This window comes from Phyllosticta citribraziliensis (genome assembly GCF_038025025.1).
Source record: "Phyllosticta citribraziliensis strain CPC 17464 chromosome Unknown J3D65scaffold_6, whole genome shotgun sequence".
Classification (NCBI taxonomy): Eukaryota; Fungi; Ascomycota; class Dothideomycetes; order Botryosphaeriales; family Phyllostictaceae; genus Phyllosticta; species Phyllosticta citribraziliensis.
Genome location: NW_027117343.1, coordinates 135,775 through 154,636, shown reverse-complemented (window position 1 = coordinate 154,636; position 18,862 = coordinate 135,775). Strand labels below are relative to the sequence as shown.

At 56.8% G+C, this 18,862-nt stretch overlaps 8 protein-coding genes across 8 annotated transcripts; 5 read left to right on the top strand and 3 right to left on the bottom strand.

Annotated features, from left to right (window-relative positions):
- Positions 1–1,507: 1,507 nt before the first annotated feature.
- Positions 1,508–4,487, top strand: J3D65DRAFT_695587 (uncharacterized protein). Its single transcript, XM_066804003.1, has 7 exons — positions 1,508–1,704; positions 1,769–1,904; positions 1,990–2,712; positions 2,910–2,970; positions 3,128–3,403; positions 3,544–3,597; positions 3,657–4,487. Exons 1-7 carry the CDS (start codon positions 1,652–1,654, stop codon positions 4,061–4,063), a joined length of 1,710 nt encoding a protein of 569 aa, XP_066654949.1. The 5' UTR covers positions 1,508–1,651; the 3' UTR covers positions 4,064–4,487.
- Positions 4,125–5,329, top strand: J3D65DRAFT_354495 (uncharacterized protein). Its single transcript, XM_066795577.1, has 3 exons — positions 4,125–4,459; positions 4,519–4,648; positions 4,710–5,329. Exons 1-3 carry the CDS (start codon positions 4,437–4,439, stop codon positions 5,271–5,273), a joined length of 717 nt encoding a protein of 238 aa, XP_066654948.1. The 5' UTR covers positions 4,125–4,436; the 3' UTR covers positions 5,274–5,329.
- Positions 5,330–5,947: 618 nt separating this feature from the next.
- Positions 5,948–6,929, top strand: J3D65DRAFT_695581 (uncharacterized protein). The gene is made up of 4 exons (XM_066804002.1): positions 5,948–6,059; positions 6,126–6,276; positions 6,338–6,394; positions 6,518–6,929. Exons 1-4 carry the CDS (start codon positions 6,037–6,039, stop codon positions 6,833–6,835), a joined length of 549 nt encoding a protein of 182 aa, XP_066654947.1. The 5' UTR covers positions 5,948–6,036; the 3' UTR covers positions 6,836–6,929.
- A 451-nt stretch (positions 6,930–7,380) lies between these two features.
- Positions 7,381–8,971, top strand: J3D65DRAFT_676874 (uncharacterized protein). The gene has a single exon (XM_066803624.1). It carries the CDS (start codon positions 7,454–7,456, stop codon positions 8,483–8,485), a length of 1,032 nt encoding a protein of 343 aa, XP_066654946.1. The 5' UTR covers positions 7,381–7,453; the 3' UTR covers positions 8,486–8,971.
- Positions 8,972–10,519, bottom strand: J3D65DRAFT_623453 (HAD-like domain-containing protein). Its single transcript, XM_066800160.1, has 3 exons — positions 10,317–10,519; positions 9,972–10,253; positions 8,972–9,900 (listed from the first exon to the last, which is right to left on the bottom strand). Exons 1-3 carry the CDS (start codon positions 10,481–10,483, stop codon positions 9,141–9,143), a joined length of 1,209 nt encoding a protein of 402 aa, XP_066654945.1. The 5' UTR covers positions 10,484–10,519; the 3' UTR covers positions 8,972–9,140.
- Positions 10,520–10,775: 256 nt separating this feature from the next.
- J3D65DRAFT_602854 (Lactonase, 7-bladed beta-propeller-domain-containing protein) lies at positions 10,776–12,670 on the bottom strand (the record flags this gene model as incomplete). Its single annotated transcript, XM_066798158.1, has 3 exons — positions 10,776–11,375; positions 11,431–12,090; positions 12,149–12,670. 3 exons carry the CDS (start codon positions 12,668–12,670, stop codon positions 10,776–10,778), a joined length of 1,782 nt encoding a protein of 593 aa, XP_066654944.1.
- Positions 12,671–13,252: 582 nt separating this feature from the next.
- Positions 13,253–14,560, bottom strand: J3D65DRAFT_553221 (cytochrome P450; the record flags this gene model as incomplete). Its single annotated transcript, XM_066797120.1, has 2 exons — positions 13,253–14,325; positions 14,389–14,560. 2 exons carry the CDS (start codon positions 14,558–14,560, stop codon positions 13,253–13,255), a joined length of 1,245 nt encoding a protein of 414 aa, XP_066654943.1.
- A 2,024-nt stretch (positions 14,561–16,584) lies between these two features.
- Positions 16,585–17,976, top strand: J3D65DRAFT_667521 (aspartic peptidase domain-containing protein; the record flags this gene model as incomplete). The annotated part of the gene is made up of 1 exon (XM_066803025.1): positions 16,585–17,976. The coding sequence occupies one exon, from the start codon at positions 16,585–16,587 to the stop codon at positions 17,974–17,976; it is 1,392 nt and encodes a 463-aa protein (XP_066654942.1).
- Between the last annotated feature and the right edge of the window lie 886 nt (positions 17,977–18,862).

The window sequence follows — 18,862 nt, the reverse complement described above, 5'->3', positions numbered from 1 at the left end:
TGCCCTGCCCTGCCCTGCAACCTTCATCCCCGGCCCTCCTGCTGCTAAACACGTACATAAGCTCTGTTGGCCCCACCACCTTCATGAGGTTGTTTGCACTTCAGCCTTGGCCTCGAAAAATGCCCCAACGTAAGCTACGGTACGCGCTAACAGAGTATTGACGCAGCTCTTGCTTGCAACCGGACCCTTATCGCCTCGTTTGCTCGTCGATATTTTGGGCCCCAAGTTTCGTCAACCACTGCCGAATCCTCCGCGATTGGCGTCTGCAGGCACAAGGCACCTCGACCCTGACCATGCGACGCCCACTTCAGACCTCATGAACCCCTACTCCACCATTGCCTCGCCAAGCTCCTACAGAGCGGTCGGTGCCATGTTCGTCAGCAATCGTGTTCATCACCCAGCACTTCAGGTATCAATGGCGCTCAGCTGAATGCACTGTCAGCGTGCCGATCGACTTCCCCGGTCAAGCATTTCCTAATTCGTCATGGCGCGCTTTACCTCGTGCTTGCTGAAGATTCGCCGTGTCCAGTAGTCGGCTATCGCTCTCATCTAGCCGGGCCATCCCTGTCGCACCTTTCCATGTGCCCCCAGGGTCGAGACCGCTTGTCTGCTCGCTAGCCACCACCATGTTGCCAGGCAAAGCTAAGCAAGCTCACCACAATGAGCACACCCTGTCGTCTTTCTCTCGTTTCTTGCCTTAACCAAACCGACCGTTTCGGAAAATCTCTCCATCAAGGCAGTTCAGCTGGCAGCAATGTCTCTCCACACTCTCACTTGCACACCACAGAATAACAGGCACTGCGCGTCCTGAAGTCTTCACCGGACCCTGCATCGTGCAAAGTTTCTTCCTCCAAATAAAAAGTTCCGTTCATTTGCTCTACACCTCAGTCTCCTTGCGCCTTCGGCTCGACACTTGCGTGTTTCTCAGCGGCCAACAATCGCCAGTCGTAAAACAGCAGGGCACAAGCTGTTTGCCTCTTTTGGCCACTTATATATCGGCGTGCTGCTTTCTTTCCCTACGTTGGGGTCGATTTCCAGGAGGACACTTGGACATCTGCACTGACATGGCGTGCATGCTTCGACTTCACCAGTCTGGGTGCCCCTCTAGTGAATCAAGGGGCTCAGAGGCAAAGTGGATTTGTCTTTGGTGATGAAGCTTTCCGAATCATTGCCACTTGGCCAGCGGTGTTGACGGAGCAGCATCGACAGGATCCGCATCATTGAAACGTCTGTTTGCTCGACCATAAAAACACGGTGGGTACTCTTCGCAACACATTTTTGGAAAGAGCTGTGGAGATTCCGAATCACACTTGCTTTGTTGCACTGGCCTTTTGCCTAGCATTTCTCTACGCATCCAAGTCATCGTTCTTTGAAGAAAAGGCTGGAAAAGTCAAGACAAGAAAGAGCGGGGACGATTCTTTACTCGACTATCGAAAAAGCAGCAGCACATCTCATGCCAACCTAAAAACGCGTTGCATTGGTGTTGTGTGAGCGGTGTGGGTGCGTTGATGCGCCGCGACTACCCCATCTCTCCCCCGCCGGAGCGGGTTAGCGCGACACCGCACCACCAACGCGTGTAGACGCTTTCGTCTTTTGTTTCGTTCTCCACAAACTTCTCCAGCCTCTGCCATGACACGAGGTCAATTCCACGATGGAGGATTCCCCAGCCCACAGCCAGTGTGTCTGCTCGCCCGCCTGGGCTTCGTACGAATCCCCCTCCTTGCCCGTCCACCAACACCTGAACAGCAGCTAATTTGACTTCAATTAGGTACTTTGAGAATGAGCGCCACGCCGACGTTTCCATCGTCTGTAGAGATGGCCGCGCGATCAAGGCGCACAAGCTCGTCCTCAGCTTGGGCAGTCCGTATTTTGAGAAGGCGCTCAACCCGGCGCACAACTTCAAGGTGCGTCGCCAACCCTCACTCGTCCATCCAGCGCGCTTCGAGCGCAGATATTAAAGAGAACAAACACCTGACAGCGCCGCCGCAGGAATCACAAAGCAACGAAGTCCACCTGCACGACGAGGACCCGGCCGTCGTCAAAGCCGTCCTGCAGTTCATCTACACGCGCGACTACGCGTGTGCGTCCTCCTCCGTCTCCTCGCCCTGCCCTACCAACGAGAGCACAACGCATACCGACGACCACAACGACGACGATGTCGACGACGAGCTGGCCGCAGAGCTGATTTTCCACGCCGCCATGCACGCCGCGGCAGGCTACTTCCTCATGCCCGCGCTCGCCGACATCGCCTTCACACGCTTCGAAGCGCTCGCGACGGCGGACTGGCCGCGCACTGCGGCCGCCTTGCCTGCCGTCATTGCATTCGTCTACGACAATTCGCCGTCTTCTCCTACCTCCCCCTTGCCCTCGTCCTCACCGTCTCCACCCGCATCCGCATCTGCATCTCCATCCCCGCCTCCCTCCACCACCCCCTTCCCAATCCCCTCTCCCACCCCCTCAGCGCCCTCCCCCTCATCCCCCCACCGCCTCCGCACCCTCCTCACAACGCTCTGCGCCCCCAACCTCTCCTCCCTCACCTCCAACCCCGCCTTCAACGCCATGATGGACGCCGTCGGCGCCTTCGGCCGCGAACTCGCCGCGCTGCTGGCTAAACGCAATCAGGCGCTGAAGCAGGAATTTGGCGGCCGCCGCTTCCTCTGCACGTATTGCGTCGAGCGGTATTGCGTCCAGTCGGATGGATGCGAGGGCTTGGTTTGTGGGTTTTGTAGGAGGGGCGGCGAGGTTGTGGCGTTGAGGTAGGTGAGGTGGTTGGATGTGGGGAGGGGGAATGGGGAGGAAGTGGGAGGGAGGGGGAGGGGGGATGTGGAATGTTTCTCTGTTGAGGAGTTGAGGAAGAGAAGCGTATATCCAGACAGACTCTCTTCGCGTACCTCATACATATACTCCAGCACACTCCCAACACGCCGCGAGCCAATGAGCGCTCGCTCCTGGCCTACTGGCTGGCTGAAGGTATGTTCGCGCGCTTATTCTTGCGGCAATTCCTAACTTCCGTCGGTGCAGGCCGCCCGTTAGTTGACCGGCGGAAAGGTCATCGCTCATCGCTCGCGTTCGCCATACTTTGCGCGAGGACCCTCACGGCCTCAAGGACGTGTTGATGACGCGCAAGCAAGCGGAAGCTGCACGCGCGACATTGTTCGCAGACCCGGCTTTGGCAATGCGGCCTTTTTACAGCAGTCGGGGACGGACTTTGGCAGAGAAGTGGCGCTTGCCCGGCAGGCCAAGGCCAGTCGCGAGACGCCAGGTGACCCGGACCCGGGTGGCTGGATGGACTCGTTTGAGTCTGACGCGCAGAACGGGGTTTCTGCAGTGACCGTCTCGCCTAGCACAACTTGGTGGAGCACCTCCAGCATTGTTGAGGCTTTGTGGTCGCTCGCCGACTGCTGTGAGTGAGAATCTGCTTCTTTGGGCCAAAGAGAAGGATAAGGGGGACTTGAAATAGCTCGATTCAATCCAGTGAATGATTTTTCTACATTTTTATCCGTATATCATTATCGAGATAGTATATCAAACTAGCCTTTCTAGTGAGCCTCTCGTTCAGAGCTCTTGAGCCAGGATGGACCTCTCCATTCTCACTCAGTAAGTCATCCAAGAAAATCTCAAAGCTCTGAATGGAGCTAATTTCTCTCGTCAGACAGTTCGAGAGCGGCAAAAACAGCGACATTACCACCTCTACCACGCCCGCCTCCTCGAAGACACTGCCGAATTGGATGGATTCTCGTGGGACATCTACACGGTCGACGTCGAGACCAAGAAGGGACTCGAGGACCTGGCTGAGGCAATCAACATTATAAACTCCACGACTCCTGATCCCGTGCGCACGCTCAGGGACATTGCTGTCGAGCTTTGTGCTCCCCGCATCAAGGTCCTGAGCAAGTCTAAGGCTTTCATGGATGCAGTTTACGGCTGCGGCCTCTGGGACGACGTCGCCGTCTTTGAGGGCGGGAAAGATGATCCGTCTCAGGATCCTTCGAGCCACTGGACAAGCTCGCTGAATAACCAGACTCGGAGTTTACTACACTGGTCTTTAAGAACTGCCGCCTGAGGTAAAATCAACACTGCTTGTGTTAAGACGGTGTTGGGCCAGTGACGCGATGCGCCTTCCTCTGCTTTGGTGCTACCGCCCACACACGATGTTAAATATTCGACGACAGCCCGTCAACCCCAAAGATTTTCCAACACATACTCCTCGCTGCTCCAGATTCCACCGGAACTACAACGTTAGAGAGTATCATCGACGCCTTTCGCTTCTCACCCTATCTCCACGTTCAACACACAGCTCCTCGTCACCTCTGCTTTACCACTCGGGGCTTGACTGCCTCCTTCTCTGACACTCACATCTACGGCGTCATTGTGCTGCAAAACACACGGTCTACGAAATTTCGGAGAGCAGCTCGCTTACAGCCCTACCCTTCACGATGCAAGCCTCGTTCTTGAGCCAGTGAGTTTTTCAAGGAAATTCAATCCCAAAGCTCGAGCGAAGCTGAATCAGTTCGCAAGGCTCTTTGAACAGGGAGAGGATAGCGACATCACGATTGTCTGCGGAGAAGAGTCCATTCGCGCACACAGAATAATCCTCCGCTCTGGGTGTGCTTTCTTCCAGAAGATGCTTTCTACCCACCACTTTAAGGTACGTGGCTCTTCCGGATGGAGACCGTTTGGGACCTCCTGTTGACCTTATTCTCCGATAGGAATCAAATGTCGATGAGGTCCGTCTCAAGGAGGACCCAAAAATCATGAAGGCCATGATCAGGTTCTTCTACACCAGCGACTATCCCGATCCGGAGCACCAGGACGATATTCTCATGCATGCGAGGATGCACGCGGCCGCCCCCTACTACCAGGCTCCGCTCTTCGAAAATCGTACCCGGTACGCGTTCTCATTCGCGATCTACAAAGTGAATGAGTACACGGACGACGGGCTCAGGGAGCTGGCGGCCGCGATCAAGTTTGTCTACTGCGACATAGTCCCGGAGACGACTCGCGCGCTTAGGGAGACCACCATCGATTACACGGCCAATCGGTTGAAGACTCTCGCCTTCTCCAAGAGCTTCATGGAGGAGATTCGCGGTTCCGGCTTCTGGGACAAAGTTGCGGCGGCTGAGCTGTCCAGGGATGTTCCGTACGAGGGTCCTAGCTGGGACGAGTCTTGGTCTGTTCGGACCTACTACACGCCTGCTCCTGACTTCAGCTGGCGTAAGGTGAAGGAGCTCTTCGCCGGAATCCGCTTGGTCCGCAATAAGAGTACGGAGTAGGAGGGAGGAGAGTACGGTGGAGGACTCGGAAGTCAGCTGCCGTTGGACGTCTCTTGGACTGATACCTCCCAAATCAATACAACAATGAAGTTCGGACTTTGATTTTGTCCAAAACAACACCTTTTTCTCAATGCCCGAGCTTCGTGAGACGACATAACAATTTGCAGACTTGAAACGGATGTCAATGAGGCGCAAAGTCCCTCTGCTTCCATCCCTTTTGCTTGATTTGCTGTTTCTGTGACCGTGACCGAGCTGCGGGGAACACGCCAAACATGAGAATCTCGACTGTTCGTTGGCCGCTGAGCTTGCATAACATCTCGCCATTTCTAGGATATTCGAATATGTGCCACAACTTCAAATGTGTGATGAAAAGTGTCCTTTATCGCCTTGTAAACTGTCGGTGACGCACTGTTTGAGGTTGGTTTGGCATCCGGTGCCACTCGTGATTGAGCACACATCTATTTCTTGCCTGAACCACCTGAGCAAACATTGGGAGGAGAAATAAACACTCGCCCGGACACGGCAACGGAGGCTTCTCATCAAAGCATCCTCCGCCTCTCTACAGCATCGCTTAACATCGCCACCGCAAAAACCTTACACTCTCAACCACCGGACCACCCTTCCTAAAGAATATCTATCGTTCGTGCCTCTCATCAAATTTATCCTTGCCCTTAAAGCTGCGTCACAGCCCGCCCATTCCGCCTCAAATTGTCGCGCCGTCTCACAAACTCCGCCGCCAGCCTTCCCTCCTACGCGACCACAGATGTACACCAGAAAGCTCAGCGAGTAAGTTACTTTTAAAGACGGATTTAGGAGACAGCCAAGACACTTCCAGACTGACACCTTAACAAGACACCTCCAAACAGGCAAATTCTCTGACATCACTATTGTCTGCGGCGATGTGCAGATCAAAGCGCACAGGGTCGTCCTGAGCGTCGGAAGTGCCTTTTTCCGCGCCATGCTGAGCACCAAGAACGGGTTTAAGGTACACGGTCACAGCATCGTAGGATGCTAACCTGTGAATTCTAAAACTTGACAAGCACTAATAATGGCTTTCGACGCAGGAGTCAACAGAGCCCGTCATCATCCTCGACGAGGACCCCGCCATTCTGCAAGCCATGGTCAAATACATCTAAGCGACGGCCTATCCGGTGCTGCACGACGCCAACGCGCTCATCAGGCACGCCAAGGTGTACATCGCCGCGCGCTACTACCAGATCAGCGGGCTGTAGAAGACAGCACAGCGCAACTTCGCCGCGACACTGAAATACCGCATGGACATGGCCAACGAAGAGCACCAGCAGGAGTACGTCGACGCCGTGCGCTTCATCTACGACCACGTGGCCGAGAATCGGAACGGCGTCAAGGAAGAGGTCCTCATCTACGCGGCCGAGAATGGCCCCGTGCTCAGGCACTCGCGGGTCTTTATGGAGCTCATGTGCGAGTCGCCGTTTGCGAGGGACGTGTATATTTATCTGTTTGAGGCGAGGGAGTGGGATCTGGCGGCGAGGCGGCGGTTGCAGGAGGAAGTGGAGCAGTTCACGGAGCAGCAGCAGCAATAGATGCGGATGAGAGTTGAGGGGGAATCTTGAAGTATGCGGTGTATTTTGGTATGGCTGAGCGCAACGGGACTTGGGCTAATATGGTGATCTGCTGAACACTCCTGCAAGTGTACGGATGGCGCACTTGCTCGCACGCTCGCTTACTGACTCACTTCCGACCTTCATTCATGGACGTCCCATTCGCAGCAGCTCTTTTTGGCGTGTGTGCAGATGCAGAAATGGAATGTGGAGACTGGAACTTGCAAGAGAGACGTACTGGTGTTTTCCTACTCCTACTCTTAGTGTGGAGTTAATGCGCGGAAGAAAACGTCACCGGACTAGTCACGCCGCACCCTACTCTATTCTCGTTTCTCCCTTGGCCAAATTTTTGGCTGAATTCGCCTATCCGCTCCCTGTCTTGCTTCACCTCTTTGGGGCCAGCGCGACAGTACCGTTTCAGCTCCGTACCATCCCTTCAGCAAAACAGAAGCGAGGATACAAGTTCAACGGCTTCCCTCCTCTCATCCGGCCTCGCCATCGACGTTCCGTCTCCTTTCAGTCACGATAAATCGTTGTGCGATCACTGCGGTTCCACCGGCTTTGGCACCAGTCGCAGGAGGTTTGTTGTCCAGAACAGCCATGCCAACTTCCCAAGCATCCCACCCCGAGAGCGACTCCGACTCGGACGAGCCGGTCATTCCTACGCCGTCGGGTGGCAGCAGCGAGGCTGCGCCTACGGAGACTGCATCACCTCCAGAGCTTGTCCCACGGGTCTTGGTCGACATGCTCTTGTTCTCAAATCGACTACTGAGCCGGTCAACAAATCAGCTTGTCAACAACGTGGACCTCTTCACGAAAAATACAGCTACTAGACAGGCCACGGGGGTTGCTGAGTGCAAAAGCGAGACCAAACGATTGAGAGAAAAGTTCGATGCTCTGAGCGAGCGCCTGGCAGCCCTGGAGGCCGAGAGAGACCAATTTCAAACCCGCTCCCCGAATATGCTAAATGTCCTGGTAGAAGCCCGTCGTCAGGAATTCCGACCAAAGAAGGTTGGCTTCTTTGATCCAGATCTTGGGGTTCAAGAATACGGCGCCGGCAAAGCTGTTTGTAATAGGGGCGTCATGTATTACCGCGATGTGGACCTGTTCATTGACGCCGTATACGCCGTTCCGCGAAGAATTTCCGTCTCAGAGGTTCGCGTGAACCTTCACCTCTGCCTCCTTGGATCCGCTCGCACGTGGTATGCCTCAGTCTTGACCAGAGAACTACGCAACCAGGCTGTTACTGGAGAGGGCATTTCCATTTGGGCCGACTTGCTGCGCAAGAGGTGGGGGAAGCCAACCGGCATCTTTGATCGCCGAGAACGGTTTACGGATCTGGAAAAGCCTCGTTTCTCCCGTCTACACGTCTCGAGCGTTGGTGCTTCCATCACGGACTTTGTGGTTGCGGCCGTCGAGGCGGCACGCCGCATTGGAATGACGTCGACCTACCCTCAGCTGGTCCTGGCGTACTTGCGCATGGAACCAGATGTGCAAGACGACTTAGGCCCTCCTTATGAATACGACACGGTCAACAGCTACATCACCCGAGCAGTTCAACTAGTAAAGCCGCTGCCGGATTTCTCACGTCCATATTATGGGACTCCGTTGGGACGTTTTGTCATCCGTTAGGTTTAACACGTCAGCAAGTCTGCAGACAGGTCCGACGATATGAGAGAGGGTGGAATGAGATAATAGGAGGTGGTTTCAGACAATGAGAGGGTGGATTCAGAACCACAAGGTGGATATGGAATATGGTAGGGGGTGAAGAATGGACTCAAATTATTGCCTTTGTTGTAATTGACGATGCCGCAATTCTGCAACCCCCAATTTCATCTGTTGAAGGCAGTAAGGCACACATGTGCTTTTTCGCCGCCCCAAGGCTGTGGCGAGTGACGTACTTTGACAACAACTCCTTTCCATTGGTGTGGATGCATCTCATTACCCACAAATTCTTATCCTGGTTGCACGTTCGGTTTGCCCATCTTTGCGTCGTCATATGGAAGTCTTTTGATTCGACAGTTGTCGCGATTTCCAGGGCCGCAACGCAACGAACGGAAGGACACTTTCGAGAAAGGCTGAGACTTTATGTTTGGTGTCAATCATGGATTCCAGGGTCCAGGGGTGGTGATGATGATGTGATGCCATGCTCTGTCAATGCTGCTACTCAGGTCTGCCACGTGGGTGCCTACATGTACACTGCACCACCTACCTACGCTTCAACGCTACCAATGCAGTTAACCAACAGCGCCATCAGGTGGCCACCAGCCTACCAATCCACAATCCCCTATTCTTCCAACCTCGACGCCCACTTCCTCTCTCCCAGCGCCGCCTTCACCGCCTCAAAGACATCAGGGACAATGCGCGTCGGCGTGACGCTCAACTCGCTGCCCTCCTGATACACGCCGGTCCGCACGAGCAGACTACGCCACTCGGTGCCCACGGGGCTCCTGAACCCATTCGCGCCGCGGATATCGCTCTCCGGGTTATCGCCGACCATGTAAACGGTGCGGAGCGCCGTGCCGCGCGCAGCGTCGGCGCCAAACAGCGTCTCGCGATGGCGCAGCAGGCGCTTCTCGGCAAACTCGTACGTCGCCTGGTACGGCTTGCCGTAGACGTGCTTGTGCAGCGCGGCCTTGCCGTCCGTCACCTTGGCCCACACGCCCTCGAGCGCCTCGCGGAAGCCGCCCTGGCCCAGCCGCGCCAGGTGGTACCGCGCCGCCCACCACAGGTCCGGGTTGCTGAAGTGCAGCGCCGGCTGCGCGTCCTGTTGGAAGCCGGCGTTGGGCAGGTCGGCGCGGCCGTTGAGCGCCGACAGCGTGCCCAGCTGCCCACGCGCCGACAGCAGTAGGTCGACGATGAGGGCCAGGTCGAGTCCCCAGTCGCGCGGGTCGGCATAGACGAAGATGGCGTCGATTTTGGGCGCTGCGGAGGACAGTGGCCGCGCGAATTGCGCGTAGTGCGGGAGCAGCGCGCCGCTGAAGGGCCAGATGTCCGGGTTCGAGAGGTAGATGTCGGCGGGGGTGATGACGTTGCGGTAGCCGTATCTATCACATCACAGACGATATCAGCGCGGGATCTCGAGCGGGGGGGTTTGGGCTGTGCGGGCGGCACTCACTGCTCGGCGACATCGCGACACTTGCCGCCGTCGCCGCCGACCACCAGCACCGTCTTGTCCTTGTAGTGCTCCATGTCGGCAAACGGCGTGTGGCTCTGCACAAACAGGCCCGTGTCCAGTGGCAGCTTGAGCTTGTCGCTCAGCTCGGCCACGCGGTCCGCCTCGTGCTTGCCGCCGCCATTGGTGAGCAGGATGAAGGGTATCGATTCGCGCTGGAGGAATGAGAGGGCGGCGTGGGCGCGCGGGATGGGGTCGGACGAGCGCAGCAGCACGCCGTCGATGCTGGAGTGGTGGTGCTGTTAGGCGTCAATCTTGTTGGCGAGGAAGACGGTGCCGTACACTTACTCAAAGGCAAAGGCAAAGTCCGGCACCTGTCGCGGCGCGTCCCGGCCAAAGTGCAGTCGGCGGCGTTGGTGGCGGTCAATGGGCGCCAAACAGCAGCGCAGGCTCGCGGCAGAGAGACGCGGGGCCGAGCGAGCGAGGCATGGTGTCGTGGCGAAGATTGTGGCCATGGTTGCGCGAGCGGAGTGAGGTGCGCGGGTTGGATGGGATCCGGATGGGGTCCACTACGGTACGCGATGGCGGGGATAGCGGTGCCATCTGATGACCAACGGCCGCCGTTGCCCCACCGCTTCATAGACGTCAGGTCATTCTGCGCACGACTCTACTCTATTCCAGCCTGTACAGGAAACGAACCATTATCATTCATATAGGTAGGTAGGTAGGTAAGTAAGTTCTATTTAGTCCATCTTGTCTGTTTTGAAATCGTGAAATACCGTCAATCTATATTATGTACACGAAGTACTAAAATATCCACTTGACATCGGAGACGTAATCGTATGTAGCCCAAGGGAACTTGTCAATCAAACTCGTACCAGGCGCCGGATAATCCTGGAGCTTTCGCCAATCTTCAGGCCACACAAACGACTCGGGCCAATGGAAAACCTTTTTGTGGCATATGCCCGGATCCGTTTTATCAATCTTTACCAAGCACATGTTCGCCGCGTCGTACCCGCCAGGAAACGGCCCTTGGTATTTCACTGAGCGTTTCCAAAAGCTGACCGACGTCAGGTTGCCCATGTCTTCTTGTCTGAGGAATTCCCGCCCCATCCGCCCACTTGTCACGTTGCGGTGGAAGAACGACAGCGTCTTGCTGTATTGCAGCGCAACGGCCACGACGTCCCCCTTCTTGTTCAACGCGAAGGAGCGCGGAAAGCTGCCGCCTGCCGGCGACAGCTCTTCAAAATTCAAGGAACCGTCGCTGGCGATGGAATAGGTGGCCAGAGAGTCGGATTCCACCTTGCGCAGAGGTTCTCTTGGATCCGGGTACGATGGGCCTTTGGTGCGAAAGTCGGGGAAGGACGAGTCGTTGCGATTCGACACAATGACGAACTTTTTGTCGGGCTGTGATGTGGTTAGCGACAAGTGGTTGGTGGTACTGCGCCGAGGACTGTCTTACCGATACCACTATCTCAGCAGCAGCCGCGCCTTCGGGAACGCGAGCACCGCCAAAGGTGTTCTGGAGGCCTATTTGTTTGAATTCGAGGGCTTGTGCCAGGTTCTTGTTGCCTTTTTCGTCCGACCAGGTGGGAAACCAGGCTTTTCCGTCGGGACGCTTGACGTAATTGACCTTGTAGGATATAATCGAGTTGTTCAATTCGCAAACAAGATGGAAGTAGGTGTTCCAATTCTGATAGACCTTATCCTTCTTCCGCTCCTTCTTTGGCATCTCGGACTTGTACCTGACGAAAGCTCCGTGGCGCGGGCCGCAGCCAGCAGGGATAAGCAGCGGGGGCTGAGGGTCCAAATAGCCCACTCCCTCTCCCTGGGACGCTTCAGGCCCTCTGCTGTTTTGATAGATGCGGACCATGTCAGCGCCAAGGTCAGGAACGAGGAGGAATTCCTTGGTCGGGTCGAGGAGGGCCTGGTGCGGGTGCGATGCTTCTTGTCGTTGGGGGTTTGGGCCGGGCTTATCGAGCTGGTAGATGTAGTGCCCGGCGCCGGTTTTCAGATCCCAATCGTACACACGCGCCAGACTTTTGTCTGTCTTCCAGCCGCTGAGAGCGCTACCGTTGTAGTGAGCGACCGCCAGGTAATGTGGCGACCGGCGGCCTCTTGTCTGAAAATGGATTAGCTTGTCAAGAGGCCGCTTCTCAATAAAGTTGTCAGGTACATACATTACTGATTTGGGGATAAACCTTGCCAAAGAGCCAGTCATCCCGATCAAATTCCGTGGGAGCGTACCAGTCCTTCTTGCTATATCCATAGGTCGTCGCACTGACCCCGCCAGGCAGCGTGATGACATGGCCGCGGGGCGGTCGGAATTGGCCTGTGAACGAACCGGTACGAAAGGGTCCGGGTGCGAAGAAGAGTTTGTAACTCGTGATTGAGCCATTGGGAGCGCCGAGGCCTTCGTCAATGCAATACATCATTCCGCGGCTATCGTCCACGAATACAGACGAAGGACTGGCGCCACACCTTGTATCCCAGGTTATGGGATCCATCTGCCACTTGTCTTGCTCCTTTTTCTTCGTCTTCTTTTGTTGGAGCAACAAGGTCGCGACGTAGCCGCGATCTTGGAATCCACCGGTGTACGAGGTTACAAAGAGAACTTCGCGCCGTTTCCAGCCGCGCCCTACTGCGGGGCAGGGCGCAAGTGCGGCCAACAGGATGAGGATGAGCACGAGCATGGCTGACATGCAGAGGGCTGCTTTGTAAAAAACCTTTGTAGGAGGAGTGGAGACTGGAGCGACGAGAGATGGCGAGTGAGGGATGATAAATACAAGAGCGAGAATTGTTGAAGGCCTGGCCTGACGTGGGCTATGTGACATCGTCACCATGCAACCAAGGCACTGGGTCACCAACTAAGGTACCAAGAGCTGCGGGGAGAGCCCATTGCAGCGCCCGTGGCACACTTGTGATGTGGCCAAGCGAGATTTGCATGCTGACCGACAGATTGGTGCGAGTAGTGTAGATGGTTCTCTGGGCGGTTGAGGTCACGGTGGTGAGGTGGGTGTCGTGTGCGGTGGTCGAGTGTGGTGGTTGCTCGGTCACCGGAACCGAACTTCCAACAACATGAACGCCCCAGCCAACCGAACCCCGCCCAGAACTCCAGCTCAACACCCACGACACCTCTTGGCCGTTGAGCAGTCACGCTTGCAACCTTTTCTTCAACCAACCTGCCATTGAATTGCGGGTGAAGATGCACGGAACATCCTCGGCCGTACCTGTACTGATAAAAGCAGACATTGAACAAAAGCACCACCTACAGCGTCTCAGCGTCATTGCCTCGATATCGAGAGCCGGAAATCCCAAGTGACGTCCTCCCAGCCGCTTCGCCTCGACATGTTGACCACGGGCTCCCAGCGCGGCCGCCCGACACCGAGGGGAATGCTGTCGTCGACGACGGGCGGCACGGCGACCGGGCCATCCACGCCTTCAGCGTCGAAGCCCATCACGAGGGCAATAATCAGCGCAAACACCTCGACCTGCGCGACGTTGCGGCCGGGACAGTAGACGTTTCCACTGCCAAAGCCGCGGAAGCTGGCCGGGTGGACCGCGGTGCCGTCGAGGCGCGTGCCGCTCGGCGAGTCGATGAAGCGGCGCGGGTTGAACTCGAGCGCGTCGGCGCCCCAGATGGCGGGTTTGGTGTGGATGAGGCCGCCTTCGACCAGGAGAAGCGAATCCTTTTTGACGAGGTATTGGTCGAGTCGCGTGTCTTCGAGGACGGTCCGCCAGGACGAGGTGGGCTGGTGGAGTCGCAGGACTTCGCGGAAGGCTGATTGGAGAAGCGGGCAGCGGGTTCGCGCCGTGTCGATGTCGACAATGGCCTTTTCTCCTACGCGCTCGACGGCCACAGCCACGTCTTCTCTTACTTCCTGGAGGAACGACTTGTCGGCAAAGACGTGGCTGAGGAGCCAAAAGGCCGAATACGTCGAGTTGGGCAATGCGGCAATTATCATTCCCAGCTCAATGTACCCGGCCATCTTCCACGAGTAACCACATCCCGTATGCAGCGCGATGCGATCTTGCAACATCTGGCTTCCTTCCTTGTACCGGCCCGTCTGCATGAAGCGCTCCAGCGCCCTGTGCAGTCTGCGACGCCCGAGGTAGGCTCTGCGGTACGTCAGCCACGGCAGCGGCATAAAGGTGAGCTCGACAAGCCCGCTGTCCCAGTCCCAATACGCCTGGGAGAGCCCTGAGTCCTGCTCCAGGAGACCGGGCCCGAAGACGGCGGTGATGGTGGCGTCGCCAAACAGCTGCTTGGGGATGTCGGCGAGCTTGACGCGCTCGCGTTGGCGGCCCCAGCCGTTGACGTTGGAGGCGATGCCGCGCAGCAGCTCGCGGGAAAGGCCTTCCGACACGGGGCCGGACAGGACTGCGTTGTTGACAATCTCGTGACTGCGCGCCAGCAGACCGTTGGGGTCGCCGAGCGAGTCCATGTTGATCTTGTGCGCGTTGCTGTCCAGCGGGGCCAGCCGCGTGAAGATTTGCGCAATGAACGGCCTGAACGATATCGTCTTGGATGCGCGGTTGACTGCGACGACCAGGTTGGGCGACGTTATAATGTACGTCCGCGAGCCCAACATCGGCAGCGTGTACATGTCGTAGCCGTATTTCTTGCTGTTCGACGCATGAGCACGCGACTCGTCGTGGTGGTCAGTTGTCACAGTACTCTATCGTTTTGAAATATCGCTTGCCGTGTTGGAACATGCCAATGGCGTGGCCTATCCACGGCACCTTGGACGGCACGAACGGCGGCTCTCCAGGCTCCGGCACAATTGACAGCGCCCTTGAGATGGCCGTCAAGATGACGACAACGATTGCAATGACAAGCATGGCCCGAGACGGCGTCGATAGCGCACTGAGCGTGTCCACGAGAGACGTCATTGCGCGGCAGATGCCAGGAAGGTCGAAACCTCCCAATGCGGTGTGCGATGCTGCGAATTCGATAGTACTCGAATGACGACAGCGAACGAAGTCTCCAGTGGATCAAGTGCCGAAGACTGGGGAGCAGCAAAACGGCTGGTTGAGAGCGAGCCTCGACCGGCCGTCGTCTGGGACGTCGAAGAGAGGGATGAGAGAGAGAGAGGACGGCGGCGGCGGTGAGGTGTTGCTAGCGGGAGCGTGGACGACGTCGAGTGGTTGCCCTGGGCCCGTTGGCGCGGTCAACACGGGCTGCGTTAGTCAAGGTCTCCATGTCTTTTGACTTTTGCTCTCGGTTCACTTCATTTGTCACCACCCACGCTCTTTCCTCTTTGGGAACACTGCGCTTCTGCAAACGCCACGACACGCATTCCGCAAAAACCCCATCTCCTGCTCCTGGACCTCCATGACCGCTCGACGGAATGCGATGGCTCCCAAACGCAACCAGTTCGACGGCACATTCTTGGCGAGCGTTGGGCCAGAACGAGCGTCCTGGAAAGAAACAACCAGCCTCAATCCATCGCGAAACTCTTCAGCTCGAGTTTCAGATGTTCAGCTGGAGAGACGCCAGATGCAGACGGCTTGCCCGCCGGGAGAAGAAGCCGTGGGAAGGGGACGACCAGCTCCGCCACCATTCTGGGGAACGGGAGCCTCTCCTCCTAGCCTCCACAACAACCGCATTGTTTCGCGGCTTCGGAAAGCCACAGAGCCTCCGCGTAACTGCGCTATTCGTGATAGGCGTCGTGGAATGTACCGGGTGGCTGAGGCTCAGCACTCCCCGCATTCCATCCTTTGCGTTGGACTTGATGCATTCGACTGAAGCGTCTCTTGATGATACCAGACTTAATCAGAGTTTCATTGTCTTGGCAGAAAACTCCTCGAGACGTCCTTCACGAAAGTCTCGTTCCGGCTGGTCGACCTCGTGGAATTTTTTCACTGGCAGATCTTTGAAGCATGCGTCTGGACAACGGTTCTTTGCTCAGACCTAGGGAAAGTCTACCGCTAAATTATCTCGTCGCGATTTCTTTCTACCGACGTGTGCGAACCATTCTGGAGGCCAAAACAGAAAAAGAAGTGGCGTTCTGCCCAGAAAATACGTGCATACGCCAATGAGATGGCCGATTCTCCGTCGTAAAGGCTGACCGTCAATGAAAGAAACCTCAACCTCGCACATCATTCGTCTAGTGAAACAAAACTATCTGGATCGAGAACGCGCCCGTTGAGAGCGCTTGCCACAGGAAATCCAGCCAAGCAGAAGCTCACCGTGGCGTTGGATAGACTGCCATGAGCTCTAGCCAAATCCGGCGAGATATCAAGACCCTTTGGCCAACCAGGAAAGCCCAAATCCTACCTCTATAGCGGTCTCCCAACATCCCTTGGTTTGGAACATCCACGAATGCGCTTCAGAACACACGTGGAATACCCCGAGCTCAGCTAGTCTACCCAGCTTTTGGCTTTCTGCCAAGCGTCGTTCTAGGCTCTGGCTCCACTGGTTACGCTGGAGTTTTGTGGAGTTTGCGTGATGGCAGCCAGACTGCATCGAAGGCGGCGCACACTGGCAGTGCATGCCATGCCGAGATGCTGGAGTAGTGATATAAAGATGACGGGCTGTCCGCCAGTCAAACAGCATCCAACCCAGCATTCCCCTTCTCGTTTTTGCATCTGCATCCAGCACTCATAATCAATCATGCCTTCTTCCGCCTCTGTCTTCTCTTTCCTTTTCCCGCTGCTGGCAGCGGCCGCTCCTCTGGAGGAGCGCCAATTGCCGGGCTTGATCTCATCTACCCTCAACGGCCCGGGCAACTTTACTCTCACCCAAGAGACCCACGGTCTCCAACTGCGAAGCGGCCCCATCGAGTACCAAAACCTCTTTTACAGATATGGCTTTGAGCCTCCCGCGCTGGCTGCCGCCGGAGCTGCCATCGCCTCGGCCGCGCCGACCATTCTCGCCACGACTGGATTGATTCCTACCCCGGTGGCCGAAGCTGTTGGCAGTGTTCTTGCAGCGGTCCCGACTGCTGTGTCTGGGCTCAGCGAAGGTCTCGGCGGACTGACGGGCCGCATGGTCAGGAGAAAGGCCCAAGTGGTCGGACAAGCCAACAGCTACCCCGTCAACTCGTACGACACGGCCTACATGATTCCGCTCTACATCGGCCCCAGCAACCTGTGGATCAACATCGACACGGGCAGTGCCGACATGTGGGCCTTTTCGACGCTGATGCCCGCCAACCAATCCAAGAACCACAACCTGTACGACGTGTCGTCGGGCGTGCTGCAGAAGAACCTCACCTGGGGCCTGACGTACCTGGACGGCAGCTACGCCAAGGGCATCGTCTACAACGACACGTTCCAAATGTCGGCGGTCAAGTTCCCCAACCAGGTCATCGGCGCGGCGCTCAACGCGTCCAGCTCGTTCGTCAACGCGGCCTACGACGGCCTCATGGGTCTCGGCTTCTCCACCATCAACTCGGTGCGGCCGACCCGCCAAAGGACGTTTTTCGACAACGTCAAGAACACGCTGGCGGCGCCGCTGTTCACGTCGCTGCTGAAGAAGGGCGCCATTGGATCCTACACGTTTGGCTACATCGACCCCAAGTCGTACAACGGCTCCATCTCGTACGTGCCCGTCAACAACGCGAGCGGCTGGTGGCAGTTCCAGACGAGCAGCTACCGCATCGGCACGACGGGCAGCGTCGTCAGCAAGAGCTTCGGCGCCGTCGTCGACACGGGCACCACGCTCCTCGCTCTCCCCAACGACATCGTCACGGCCTACTGGAACACGGTCCCCAGAGCCACGTACAGCAACACGTGGGGCGCGTACATCTACCCCTGCTCGACCAAGCTGCCCACCTTCACCCTGTTCGCCCCCGGCGCCAACATGACGGTGCCCGGCAGCTACCTCAACTACGGCCAGGTCGACTACGCGGGTAACTGCTACGGCGGCCTGCAGAGCAACGGCGGCATGTCGGTTGCCATTCTCGGCGACATCTTCATCAAGAGCCAGTTTATCGTCTATGACCAGACGCAGCCGACCTACCGCCTCGGATTTGCGCGCCAGAACAACGTCACCTACACTTAAGCGTTGGAGCATGCCTTCAGCGTGAGAGTTCGAGTTCGAAAGCGTCAGACGCAGTCTTTCGGCACAGCAGTTGGCGGCAGCAGCGGCAGCAGGGCGAACTGGCTTCGCCCGCGTATGCACGACGCCGCGTCGTCTGTCTGTCTGCCTTCCTGGCAAGAGAGACAAACCCACCCCTCCAGAGGGCAGCCCCGGCAGGCCGCCCAGCAAACCAGCAACTGAGCACGCAGGCGCCGTGTCTCTTCTTCTTCCCCCTCTCCACCCATTCGCCCAGGCTGGCCAAATGGAGTGTCCCCCGTCATCTTCTCTTCCTCTATCCGCGGACTGGCTTCCGCGGATCGCATCGCATCCTCCTCCCATCTCCCTCTCCCATCATCCACGCACAAAAGCGAGCAGGGCACGCACCAGCATCACCATCAGCATCAGCATCAGGGCCGACGACGCAAAAGCGGGCAAAAGCATTCCGGATTCTGGATTCTGGACTGGATTCTTCGGGCAAGTGAATGAGCAAGCAGGATCAGCCTTGGCTAAAAAGGGGGGGATTGTTTGTTGGGTTGTTTATCTCTTCGTCTTCTTTTTCGCAGCGTACTTCGGCCCCCCCCCCCCCCCCCCCCCCCCCAAGTCTTTGAGTCGGTTGATCCGCACTCTTGACATACATTCCTTACCCTCCTCACCCATCTCGTCTACTTTCTGTTTGTCTTTCCCTTCTTTTTCCGCGCGTACTGCACTGCACTGATTGCACCGACCCCTGTTCGCTCGTTAAAAGCGCCGTCTTTACTGTTTAAAGCAGCTGTTTTCTCGTCTTCTTACATTCGTTATCGACCTGATATAGAATAGGCTTATTTAGTCTAGTCCTGGTTTAGTCTCAGCTTAGTTTTGCTGCTGCTGC